This window comes from Aythya marila, assembly GCF_965140915.1.
Source record: "Aythya marila genome assembly, chromosome: 3".
NCBI lineage: Eukaryota > Metazoa > Chordata > Aves > Anseriformes > Anatidae > Aythya > Aythya marila.
In genome coordinates, this window is record NC_139044.1 from 19668896 (window position 1) to 19682639 (window position 13744).

Here is a 13744-nt window from a genome sequence, read left to right on the forward strand (position 1 = left end):
TAAAGTCTAAAATATAAAACAGTAAACATAAGCACATGTCAGGGAATGTAAAGAAAGGTATTTGGAGGGAAAATCGTAAACAATTTTCTCATCATCACATGTGCAGCCACAATTTCAGAGCTTGGAAAAAAGGAAAAAAATACAATAACCATATGAAATTAAAAAATAACCATATGAAATTTTTCCTCTCTGTAGTGAGGAAAAAATGGTCTGTGATTTTTTATTTTTTTTTTCTGGATATCTTTCTTACTATATGCAACTTTCACTACAGTTCTTCATTTCAGAGTGTCCAGAGAAGGGTACCAAGATGGTGAAGGGCCTAGAGGGGAAGACATATGAGGAGCAGCTGAGGTCACTTGGCCTGTTCAGCCTGGAAAAGAGGAGGCTGAGGGGAGACCTCGCTGTGGCCTACAGCTTCCTCACAAAGGGAGTGGGAGGGGCAGGCGCCGATCTGTTCTCTTTAGTGACCAGTGATAGTACCCACAGGAATGGTGTCAAGCTGTGACAGGAGAGATTCAGGCTGGATATCAGGAAAAGGTTCTTCACTGAGAGGGTTGTTGCACACTAGAACAGGCTCCCCAGGAGCGTAGTCATGACACCAAGCCTGTCTGAATTTAAGAAGCATTTGAACTGTGCTCTTAGTCATATGGTCTGAATTTTTGGGTAGACCTGTGTGGAGCCAGGAGTTGGACTCAATGGTCCTTATGGGTCCCTTCTAATTCGGGATATTCTCTAATTCTATGATTGCCTGTCACTGTGAGGTGGCAAAAAAAACTTGCAGATCTCCTGAATTCTATGATGACACTGATTTGAATGGTAAAAGGTATTTCTCTTATGTGCTTGACAATGGAAAATATTTTGCTAGAATGAGTAAATGCAAAAGGCCATATCCTATCTGAAGGTTGTCTAAAGAAGGAACCATTTGTGAAAACAGAATATACAGCGCATGATACAGAGTACATGAGGATGCTAATTTAAGCACTGAGAGTCAAGAAGAACTCAAAGAGAAGTTTAGAGGAGTTATTTCTCATGAGCTGTTTTCCATGTCACACAGTGGGGTGTTTATGTGTATTTTGAGAATTAATAAAGATGAGAAATGATCACCTTGCTGGATTAATTTTGTGGTAGTTAAACTGCTAAAACACACCAGACAAACCTTAAGGCTGAGTAATAATCCCCTCTTCATTCTCCCCTAGATGTAATGAGACACTGTGGGAAAGTGGATGAACAGAAAGCGCTCTAAACTTTCCCACAGCTGAAGCCAGTTAGTAACTATCTCACAAAACTAGATGTTTAAATCAGCTTTTGAAAGCTATCTTCTCTGCCTAAGCACAGGAGGCAACTTGAAGCCAGCCATAGCAGAAACCACTGAAATAAAGGATTGTATTAAAAGAAAGATGAAATTGGTGCAGAATCAGTAGGGGGTTTGCTTTGACTTACTGATTTTCCTAATTGATATACCAACCTGATAGACTTCTTCAATGAGTTGAATAAATTCATGAATGAGGAAGTGGATGTTATCTTGATTTTACAGCTTTTGACACTGTCTCCCATAACATCCTCATAGACAAGTCAACAAAGTACAGGTAAGTCAACAGTGAAGTGGATTGAAAGCTGGTTGGGTAGCTGGACCTGTTATGATCAGTGGCATAAAATCCAGTTGGAGGCAAGTCAGTTGCAGTGTTCACCAGGGGTGGATACTGGGACCAAGATCGTTCAACGTCTTCATTAATGACCTTAATGATGAGGAAGAGTGTACCTTCAGCAAGTCTGCAGACATTATAAAAGAGCCACTAAGATGACTAAAAGACTGGAGCACACCTCTTATGAAGAAAGGCTGAGTGAACTGGGACTGTTAAGTCTAGAAAGGAAAAAGCTCAGGTGTTATTGTGTATAAATACCTGATGAGAGGGAATGAAGGAGGAACCAGCCACTTCTCAGTAGTGTTCAATGACAGGACAAGAGTCAATGGGCACAAACTGAAAGAGAAAACTTCATCTGAATGCAAGAAATTTTTTTTTTTTTTTTTTTTTTTTTTTTTTACTTGGAAGATGGTCAGGCACTGGAACAAATTGCCCAGAAAGGTTGTGAACCCTCCAACTGTTGAGATTTTCAGAACAAAACTGGACACAGTCCTGATAAACCTGCTACAGCAGCTGACCCTGCTTCAGCTGGGGGCATGGGCTGGATGTGCTCAAGAGGTCCTACTCAAATCCGATGATGGTGTGATTCCACAATATTCTGGATTCCAAAGAAAATTAGAAGCATAAGATACCCATTGTCCACATATAAATAGTGTGTCTAAAGCTTCTTTCATTTGTTTATATACCGATTCTAATTAATATTCTGAATTTTGATAGCAGCATAGTAATGGCATTTGGAATGCACTGGAACACAGAGTAAAGCAACTTTCAAAGTAAAAAAAAATTCTTGTTGCGATGACCTTGTACTTTTATTACTCTGCTTAGTGTGGGTGGCCACATGCGTAACATTTCAACATTATTACATGTTTTTTCTCAAGACAAGATGGGCTAGCACGGTATTCCTGGAACCCCAAGAATTTACACTCTAACTTGACAATCTAACTTGAAGCAATCTAGAATATAACTCCTGAACAATGTGTTGATACGTACTGCCTTACACAGTAAACTTTTGGTTCAACAGTCAGTCCTCATTTCAAGGATTTAAATCTGCTGAATATTCCTTTCTTGAATAAATGTAAATAGTTTGTGATTTTGAAGATGAAAAGGTTTTGAAGGATTTTGGTTCCTGAGGAGTTTTATGCTTCTTGAGAAATAGGCTTTTGGGACAGTGATATTATGCTCATTTGAAGGCATGCTTTAGTTTATTTATTATATTTAGCTCAGCTTTTCTTCTTGACAGAGGTACAACAGGTTCTTCTGAATTTGACGCACATGGGACAGCCTTCTAGAGGATAGGTAATACTATTAATAATTTTTTGTTACTGTGCTCCAGCTATGTCTCTGAACCCTGCTGCACAGAACAGATCATAGTAATGTTAAAAAGAATTTACAGTCTCAGTATAAAACAAAATATATCAGATGGTTATAAAAAGGTGCAGGGAAAGAAAATAAGATAGAGTAAGATAGAGAGGGCTTGACTGTGCCCTCACATAACTTTGCTATCAGTAGCTTAAATGTTGTCTAGGCTTAACAGTGAATGAAAACCTGAAGGAAGGGGTAGAAAAACACAAGAGTTTCTTCACTAGTGATACTACCAAGTTCTGTAGTGCTTTTCTCTCTCCTTTTTCTTTAGCCCAGCTGTTGAGACTACTGTAGCATCTTCTTGTGGAATTCAACAAAGGAATTTCTAAAGAAATAGTCCCTGAAATTAGGGAGAAAATTAAATACAATCTTCCAGGGAAACTCAAAAAAATAAGCAAAAGCAGTATCTCCTGCTGGGGTTCTGTTTGTATGTTAAATTTTGATAAACAGGATTCAGCAGGGAAAATCAAGCCTTTTCTTGTGATTTAAGGCACCCGATTCTCCCTTCTGAAACATTGTAAGGAGCTGGTAATGTAAAATATGCTCACGTGATGAAGAAAGGCTATTCAATTGCATTTAAACTTACTTGAGATATACTATTAGCAAATGTTATTTTCAGAAAATTAAAATCTGTTAAATTAAATTCTGTCTGTTACCTGAAAATTGAGGTTCTGAACAGAAGGGATTTTTCCAAAGTCATTTTGTTTCAAAATATGAGATGTAAATAAAAATTTAAAGTTGCAACTGAAAATTCTCCAAAACATCAGGAGTCTTTCTGATCTATCACTTTGCTTGTGCTTTGTGGAATGTTGTTGCATTCAGTGCTCAGGGACCTCTAAAGGAAGCTACACTGAACACTTGACATCATAAGCAACTCCAGCAATACCAAATAGCAAAGTACTCAATATGGTTTGAAGGCATGAAAATTGAGATAGGAGAGGGAGAACTGCTGTGTGCAATATCTGAAAGATTTGTGTTGTCTAAGGAAAAAGTTACTTTCTTTAAATGTGTGATGACCTCTGTGCTATGAAACAGAAGAGGTGGAACCATGTTGCAGACTGTGCAGCATTTTCTTTGAACTTTTTGAACTTTTTTTTTTTTTTTTTTTTTTTTTTAACTTTTAACTGTGGGTTAAGGGGGAAGGCCAATGAGTCAGATGTCCTGGTGGGCCTCTGTTACAGACTGCCTAATCAGGCTGAAAAGTCAGCTGAAATATTCTACAAACAGCTAGGAGAAGTCTCACAATTGCTAGCCCTTTGTTCCCATGGGAGATTTCAACTTAATGAGATGTCTGATGGAAATACATGTACAACACAGCATAGAGGAAACAGACTAGGAGCTTTCTAGAATGTGTAGAAGATAACCTCCTGACAGAGCTGGTGAAGGAGCCAATGGGAAATGGTGTCCTGCTCGACCGTTAGCTTGCAAATAGAGAAGGACTTGTGCGTATCATGAAGTTTGGAGGCTGTCTTGGGCACATTGATCATGAATTAATAGTTTTTGATTCTTGGAAAAGTAAGGAGGATGGTTAGTAGAACTATCATCCTGGACTTCCAGAGGGCAGACTTCAGCCTGTTAAGGAGACTAGTTGGTACAGTCCCTTGGGAAGCAGTCCTGAAGGGCAAAGGAATCCAGGAAAGCTGGACACTCTTCAAGAAAGAAATCTTAAAGGTACAGGAGCAGGCCATCCCCACATGCTGAAAGATAAGCCAGCATGGAAGAAGACCATCCTGGCTGAATAGAGACCTGGGGCTAGAGCTCAGGAAGAAAAAGAGGGTTTTTGACCTTTGGAAGAAGGAGAAGGCCACTTTAATATAAAGAGAAATCTTATCCTTCTGCTTCCTGAAAGCTGCATGCTGATACCTCTTACCTGTCCAGCCCAGTGTAGACTTTCTCATAACCCTAACATGCAATCATGGCATAATACTGACAAGAATTAAACTAAATTTCAAACATCAGTTGTTCATAAGCCATCTAATTCATATTCTTAGAATATACAACATAGATAAAGAGTATTCAAACAAAAAGCTTCATCAAACAAATCAGAGTATGAAAGCCCATACAGTTTTGGTATTGTAGCACATTACTCACAAATAGTCAAAAGAGCTTTCAAACCGAAGAAGATAAAATATGTTCATGCTTGCTCTTGAAAATTTATATCTACATTATAGCAGAGAAACAACACAAAACATACATATTTATGTAAAAACACTAAGCACATATTACCTGGGCTTCAGGAAAGCAGCAGTAATATACTGCCAGAGGGTTAAGGCACTTTTTGCAGTTGTTTTATTCCCTGACGCCAAGCCACATCAAAGCATCAGCTTTGAGTATTATGTCATTAGCAAGTTTTTATTTTTTATAAATTATATAATTAATTTTACAGAGTATATGTAGTGAAAGTAAGTGTAAATAAGAAAATAAGACTCTTCTGCCAGGAAGAAATGTCCCAAAATGTTCTCTTTGTAGTGGACAAAGAGTTTACTGTTTCTAAAAATGTCTGCCTCCTACAGGTAAAAAAAACAAGACACCAGAAAACACACCTCATGTGCAGTGGTTCATACAGCTTCTGTTCACAACCCACAGTTCAATGGTGACCAAATCCAATAAACCCAATGACATAAATTCCTTCATTCCATAATAACCTACCTCCACTTCCCAGTATTAGCAAGCAAAGCATCTGATTACCATACATAAATGCATGCTAGTTCCCACTGAAATCAGTTAGGTTGACATGGTCAAATTTAGGCAAGTATATCAAGTGCTTTGGTCTGTCAGGTCAAACAGAATCTTATGGGACTCAGGTTTAAAGTTCACATAGGTGAACTGGATGTAAAATGAGGGGAGAAAGAAACATCATGTATAGTAAGTAAAAACAAACAGTAAATATTCCCCTCCAAAATTATCACTGGGTTGGGAAAAAAATAGCTTAAAAAAGAATATTTGTAGTGTTTGAGATGTATTTCTGTTGTTCCTTGAAGTCAGTACATAGCTATGTATGCAGATGCTGACAACACATACCTCCCATCCAAATATTATATATAACCTGTATACACGAAAATAGACAAGTAATACTTCATAGCTCAACAAAAGGAGGTATAAACATGCTATGTTATTAGATGTGCCTAGAAAGTGGTACTTGACAACATTTACCTGTGAGCATAGTAGTGTCAGCAAGCTCAGCACTAGTGATGGGTACATTGGGACCATCCTCTTCATATGCTTTCAAAATGTACTTCTCAATTACACCTATGACCCCAGCAGGTTTGTCCCAGGTGACCTCAATGCTGTAACCATTTATACTGTGAACTCTTGAGGGAGTTGGCACATTTTGTGGAACTGCGGAAGGATAAAATAGAAAATAGAGAAAATGGCAGTTCTAAGGAGACTATTGCCCCTATTCTTCACTTTTAATGGCTGCAGTAAATCAGACTCAACCATTAGCATAAATACAATTTATTAGAGTTGTAACTTTTCAGCATTGATTTAATATGACTGCACATCTTGAGCTATTCAGTTTAAGCTATATTTCAAAACCATCAAAACTCCATCTACATAGCATTCCTTCTCATCTTGTTGAGGTTTTCCAAAAACATTTAATGTATCAAATATATTTAAGCATCACTCAAAAAGAGGATTTGGATTGTATATAGCTAACAAATGCAGGTTTTATAATCATGCAACTGAATGAAGCAAGATGTTACTTCAATACAGAAGGGTTTGGCTTTTATCTGTTGGATATCTAAGCCACAGAATGCCACAAATATGGAACATCTCTAAAACTGTGCACCTTCATTTACAAAACTGCTTCAAAAATTTAAACTTACTAATTTACTTGCATGTTTGCAAAATGCTGGACAACTGTCTCAGGGCAAAGCAGACACTTCTTAGGCCCTTTTGCAAAAACCCTTTGCTTCTGATCATTCCATAGGATTGGGGGGTGTCAGTGGGGAGAAAAAAGACAACTGAAGATGTTCAAAAGAACTGGAAAGCCAGACTCATGTATGCATAATGTTACTAATAATAAAAAAAAAAAAAAAAAAAAAAAAAAAAGCATCCCATTTCCCATAACCTTTAACTATTTATTAGATATTGCTATACCAAGTAAAGGTCTGTCCAGTAACAACTTCATCACAGATGACTGCACAAGGGATACAGAGGAAAGGCCCAAGGAACACTATGGCAGGATGATGGATGATGAATTTGCTGTAAATGCATGTGGTCTCCCTAGCCTTGCTGATATTCATTTGCTTTTCTCACCATCAAATAACCACTCTTTTTTTTTTTTTTTTTTTGTAATTTTATTGTTTAGTTTCATTAAATATAAATGCGGACATTGTTTGCTATTTTTTTTCTGATTTTTTTTTGTTTATTTCTGCTAAGAAAGGTACCAGAATGCAAAACATAAAAATACTTGGAAGTAGTAATGCCTGTATAAAGAAGGAATGTGATAGTCTAGGAAAGTTTCTGTTACTACAGTATTATATTGATTTTATTAGTTCTGAAATGTATTACAGGGCAAGGTAAGGTACTGTATAGCAGATGTTCTTCTCATAAGGGACATCTCAAAAACAACTCAAAAATAATTAAATAGTGCAATTATTCTCCAACCCTAGGGAACATGTAGTTGCTCAATGCTGTGGTCAGCTTGCAAACAAATTTATGGGAAAACCTTCTGTGGTCAGAGAGTTGATATGAAAATATATATGCATCTTCTTTCTTCCGGGTGGTATGCAAAATAACAATGCTAAGTTGTGTAGGAGTGCACTGCAAGTCAAATATTAACACAGGGCATTTTTATTTTTTTTTTTAAGATTGTACATTGACTATCTTGCATCAAATGAATTCTCTGCATTAATGGAATGCAGTTAGAAAAAGTTGAAAAAGTTGAGTAAATAAAAAATGCAGAACTGTAGGCCTTAAAACTTTCTGGCTCAATAAAGTTTGGGAAAAAAAAAAAAAAAAAAAAAATGTCCTTTAAATTCTCTTCATGAAATGTAAGACAAATGTGATCTTTAAGGCTCAGCAGGTATTATGTTCCTTTGAAACCCTTTCCACAAGGCACATGCTGCTTTTCTGTTAAATATTACTGTATTTTCACACACAATCTACAGGTTACTTGTAAAAAGAATCCTTCCCCCATTCTCATCATTCAACAGCACTGAGCAGCATAGCCATGTGCAGGCAATGTAAATAAAAGCTTGTACTAGACCCTCTTCTCACTAACTACATGGCCTCTCATCCTCCACAGCTTGCTCCTGCTATCTCCTTTCTCTGCACTTGATTTTGTATCACTTGGTTATACATAGGAAAAATAGAAAATTTACTTCCTCTAGCAGACTTCCATAATGTGAGTTTGGATATGCACGTATCAATGTGCCTAGATGCATGTCTATATATGTGGAAATTTTTTGCCTGAACACATTATAGCTGAAACAAGACAGTAACTTGCTACCTATCCAAAGCATCAAGCAGTTTTGGCCCCTTTAGAAATACTATGCAACTTAGACTGCTCAGAATTGTTGTGGGATTTCCTCTAACCTAACATTAGGTTAGATTAGGTAGCATATGGAAGAAAAAAATAAAGAAGATATAAGTAAGCCTTAAGTATTAAGGCTTACATATAAGTATTATATATAAGTATAATACTTGTATATAAGTATTTACCTGATTCTCTTGTACGAACATGGGTCCATACACTAGATACTGATCCTCCTTCATTTGAGGCAACCACCCTATAAAGGTATTCTTCAAAGAAAACAGAGAAACATAAAAGAGGAGAAAAAGAAAAAAAAAAAAAAAAAAAAAAAAAAAAAAGACTGAACACAGTAACACATTAATACGGAACAAAATAAAAATGATGTATTTTGTTTAAGGAACCAATGTGTTACCTGTAAAGGGTTGTAGACCATTCTCATAAACACTCTGCTCTTTTCCTCGGTATACTAGGATGGAGTCATTTCCCCTGCAGTTAACAGCACTGTCAGTTGATAGGCATCCGTCCAGATTGACTCTGACAGCACTGCTGGACACAGATGCCAAGTTAACGACAGCACCTCGTGTAAATTTAACATCCTTCATGCAACCACCGAAACCTAGCAAACAGTAAGGGATTAGTATCACATAAAGAGCCTTAGTCATTAATTAAGAGTCATTTTTGTTCCTTTCAATTCTATATCTTCAGCATTAAAGACTGTACTGTGAAAATGTTAATTTCCAACATGAGAATTGTGTCTCCCCTGTCAAGACAAAATGTTAGTCAAAATTCTGGTGTGGAATTCTTGCCTTACTGAACTGTACTTTCATTGTTACCAATTCCATCCCATGACAAAATACTTGTTTTCTGCTCCATCCTTCTGCCTTTAAAATTATTACCATAAAAATGATTCTGAATTTGAAAATCAGCTTTCTGTTGCTTGCTGATGCTTTGATACATTCTCTTCAAACTGAGAATATGTGGATTAAAAACATACTGAGGAGATGACAGAGGTATATCAGATCATTCTAATACAGGTATATCTGGTATACTGCTTGCAAGCATATTCTGAAATCATAACCCCCAAACTGTTTGGTTACTTGAAAAAATTAAGTAACTTTTATACTTATTTGTATATATGTGTACATAGATGGTTCAGTGTGTGTCTTGCATTCTTACCAACATTATAAATATGTTAAATTAGTTATTTGAAAAAAAAAAAAAAATCACAAAATTTCAGGGTGCAGTTCTTCAAGTTTCCTTATATTTCTATGATATAATTTATAAATAAATTAATACATAGATGTAAAACAGTTCTCAGATCTGGGTAAAGTTCTGCAGTCAGTGGTTAATGTAAATCCAATGGAAACAGTAACCAAACTGAAGAATTCAGTTCATTTTAGTGTTAACTTTGCAAATTAAAAATCAGTCTCTCAGAGATCAATGCTCTTTTTCAGCTTTGTGCAAGCATTTATAGATTTATATCTACATTTATATATAGATATCTAGATAATATATATTTATATAGATATATAATTATATATATTATATCTATTCATGTATATATATATATTTATATATATATATTATATATATTTTATATATCTATCCATTATATTATACTATATATCTATTATATCTAAAGGCTTTTATAGCCTTTATTTCTACAAGATGGAAGATGAAAGCAGTATTCACGCTTAGCCACCTGAGTTAAGAATTCAGAAGTTAAGAATCCAATATTCATGCATAGTTCATGGAAAAAGGAAGTGGCATTGAAGGTGGATACCTATTTTGAATAATCCTATAAAACACCTTCCCTCTTCACCATGCTGGGAATTGAGAGATACTGCTTTTTTAAATAGACAAATCTTAATTTAAGCTCAACCTGTACTCCACAGAGATTTGGTTGGTTTCTGTGTCTGTGGCAGAGGAAAGAATTAATCCCAGTCTCCACAAGCATCTTAATAATGAGACAAAATGAAGCATTCCTTTATTTGTGATTGGGATGCATACTACATAACCTATTTTAATCCCTTTTTATTTTTATTTTTTTAAATATCATTCTAGATGCATTTATCACTATTTATAGACTTCTGACATCAGCCAAGTAGTTTTTTGTTTATGCTCAGGAAGCTGCAGAATAAATAATCACAGTACAAATTCTCACAAACTTTCCTGCCAGCTCCCCTCCACAGTGACTTCTCAGGACTACATGTGATGTGTCATGCAAAGGCCCACAGCCTCTAGCTGAAATTTCTTAAAATAAAGTATGTGACATAGAGAAGAGGGGTGGGGGAGAGAGGGGAGGAGGAGGAAGATATTTATCCCTTGCTTGAGGTGAAGAAAACAACATGCATTTTTTCCAAATTTACTACCAAGCAGACATTAATTGAGAAAACCTTTGGTAAATATTTATTAACCTGGGAAAGTCTCCATATTCCATTTATCATATCAATACATAATTATATTCCTAAATAAAAGTACATTTCAAAACTCTATGTTTTAGGGAGTTGTATAAAGCAAAATTGAAATAAAAAGGATTAAGTAAAAAGTATATTAAGTATGTAGTGTTGATAGCATGTTTACTACTAATTATAACAGTCTAGTAACACAAGCTTATTTCAAAGTGACATTAAAAAAAGCAAAATACAGATGTAAATACTTTCTGGACTGTGTGCCCTAACATCCTGTGGACCTATGTCCTGTTTCAACCTTATCTCCTTTCTTTTTGCTCAATCTTGCCATTACCAATATCATTCTGATTGGTCACATGGATAGAAACTGACAGGCTATATTTGAGAACGTGATAGGGTCAGACATATGTTAAAAATATTCACTTAAGCCAAAATTTTAATATGTGGATGTCTAATCTTGCTCATCTAAATCTTCATTTAGGAACACAAAAATATTTTTGTCATCAGAAGTTCTAAAACCAAATTTACTGCTGCCATCTTATTTTGCAGTGTGCTGGGCAAGTGGTGAAAAAAGTAACATTAACTGATGTGCCTGAATATTCACTTCAGGCATTTACTTTAGATGTTATTTTGCCCTAGATTCTTTGTTCACACATCCCTTTGCTGCAGGAACTGAGAATGCATTCACCAACAAGGCCATACCATCTGCTATGAGGCAACATTGTCAGGCTTGGTAGCTCTTTTGTGCCATAAAAATTGTGCATATGGAACCTGGAGGAAGATTAGAAAATGTGTGATACCTACAGCTGGAAGAATGTTTAAAACAATATTTTTGAGCTGTGAATGTTAGCGCTTTGATTTGATTCAATCCGTTCTGTAGCTGTGAATTCACAAGGCTTCTATGAAGCTCTGCAAAGCTTACTTGAATGCATGCATTTAATGTGTAAAGTTACCAAATAGATTTCCCACTAAACACACACTGACTGCAATTTTTTTGCCCATTGTATCCAAAAAATACACAAGGACTGATGAATAGTATCACAAGTAACAAAAATCCACACCCAAACAGTAAATGGGTAATTTTTAGACAGCTTGATGACTATATTTCATACAGTCAATCCTTAGGTTCAGACTATAAATAATGCTTTTTTCTTTTTTCTATAAATATGACCTATCCCAGAGCAAAAGGGTCACAGTGGACATCTCTCTTCCTCTTGGTAATGTGAAAAAGACCACCAGGTAACATAGCCAAAATCCAAATTCAGGATTTTATACTATTTTTTTAGACCATAATCAGTATTGTCTGCAAACGGACTAATAAGCCCTTACACTGTTTGCTACGTGTGCCAGCATCCAGCCTCATTACAGTGATTTAAGCTGTTTGCACTCCGTTCCATTGGTTTTGTATTCCAGATCTTTGACTAACACGACAAGCTGATCAAGTGAAACAAGTTGATCAGAACTGGCTTTCTCTGAGAGTGATCTGAGCTCTTCCGGTTGGGTATCTCAGATAACTATTTGCTATTCTCCAATTTCTTCTCTCTTATAACTTGGATTGTTCCATATGTCACTAGCTTGGAAAGACTCTATAGCATTACAAAAGGATCAGGGGTAAATTAAGCTGAATGTGTATGGATAACTGCAGTTAAAATAGCAATGGATGGGAGGATGAATTACTTCTCTGCTAGTGTCGATAAATGTTACATACTCATGAATTTATACTATGAGCAGAGCATCCACCAACAACCTTGCGCATGGCACTAGTTTTTGAAAAACATAAGTTGGTCTTGGTGTCACCTTACCTTGTTCTGGCCCCAGCTCTTTATAAAAACTCTGAATCTCAGGGGGGATTCCACCTATGTAGATAGGTGAGTTTACTTTTAGTTGCTGAAGATGGGGTTCCAACGTCTGCTCTCTCAGTTCATCCATACTTGCTGAAACTACAGAGCCCTCCTTGTTCACAGTTACTTTCTTCCACTTTCCATCACAATAGGACAGTCCTAACCAGAGATCCAGTTGTGTAAAGACAGTGCCCGTTTTTAACAAGACGTTTAATATTCCACTTTTAAGCTCAATCTATAGATTTTAAAACAGAGAAAAGATTTTGAAAAAGATATCACACACAGAACAATGAAAGATGAGTACACTGCAGATATTTAAAAAATAAATCAAGTTTTAAAATGATAATGATATTTTATCTTCAGGATAGCAGAAATTCAAGTAAAATTGTTTGCACAAACCATGCTAAATACAGTGCATCAGTTAAATTCAAAATGTAGGAACACATATTCTGTGTGTATGTTTGTTTGTTGTTTTTTGACAACTAATTTGGCACTAATGTAACAAAGTAAAAAGAAAAGACAATGAATCAGGACTGTTTTCCTTTTTTTTTTTTTTTTTTTTTTTTTGAGAATGAGAAAACAGCATTTTATCTATCAATTCTTTTTTTTTTGGAAGAATGTAAGCAGATAATAAGGAAATGAAATGTCAGACCTGATTAAGCTCTTTTTTAATTGGCTGGTGAACTCAATTTCAGATTTCTCCAGCATACATTGATTCTGTATTTCATCCTCATTCTCCTAAATCTTGTAAGAAAATAATTGTTTTTGTATGTGCTTTTTGAGATTAATGTGCCAGTTTTCTAATAGAAACACATTTTACTTAAATTTTTACTGCAGAAGTTTCCAAATGCTTTACTACAAAACTCTTTATACTAACACTGAATTGAGTGCAAGTAGGGTGAGAGTGTAAATTGGCAGGTATAAAGCACTAAACATTTTGATGATGAACTTGTGGTTGAGAAATATGGATAAGTTCACAAAAAGGCATTTTTTCTTTCATGACAAATT

At 35.7% G+C, this 13744-nt stretch overlaps 1 protein-coding gene across 1 annotated transcript in view; it reads right to left on the reverse strand.

The window, feature by feature from the left end:
* Nucleotides 1–13744, reverse strand: part of USH2A (usherin) — a gene marked incomplete at its 3' end in the record, with an annotated part of 395140 nt that overhangs the window by 222731 nt on the left and 158665 nt on the right. The window contains exons 26-29 of the mRNA XM_082757605.1: nt 12698–12971; nt 8897–9100; nt 8673–8753; nt 6159–6344 (exon numbers count right to left, since the gene is read on the reverse strand). Coding sequence (XP_082613731.1) covers nt 6159–6344; nt 8673–8753; nt 8897–9100; nt 12698–12971 — 745 coding nt within the window. The remainder of the gene's footprint in view (nt 1–6158; nt 6345–8672; nt 8754–8896; nt 9101–12697; nt 12972–13744) is intronic.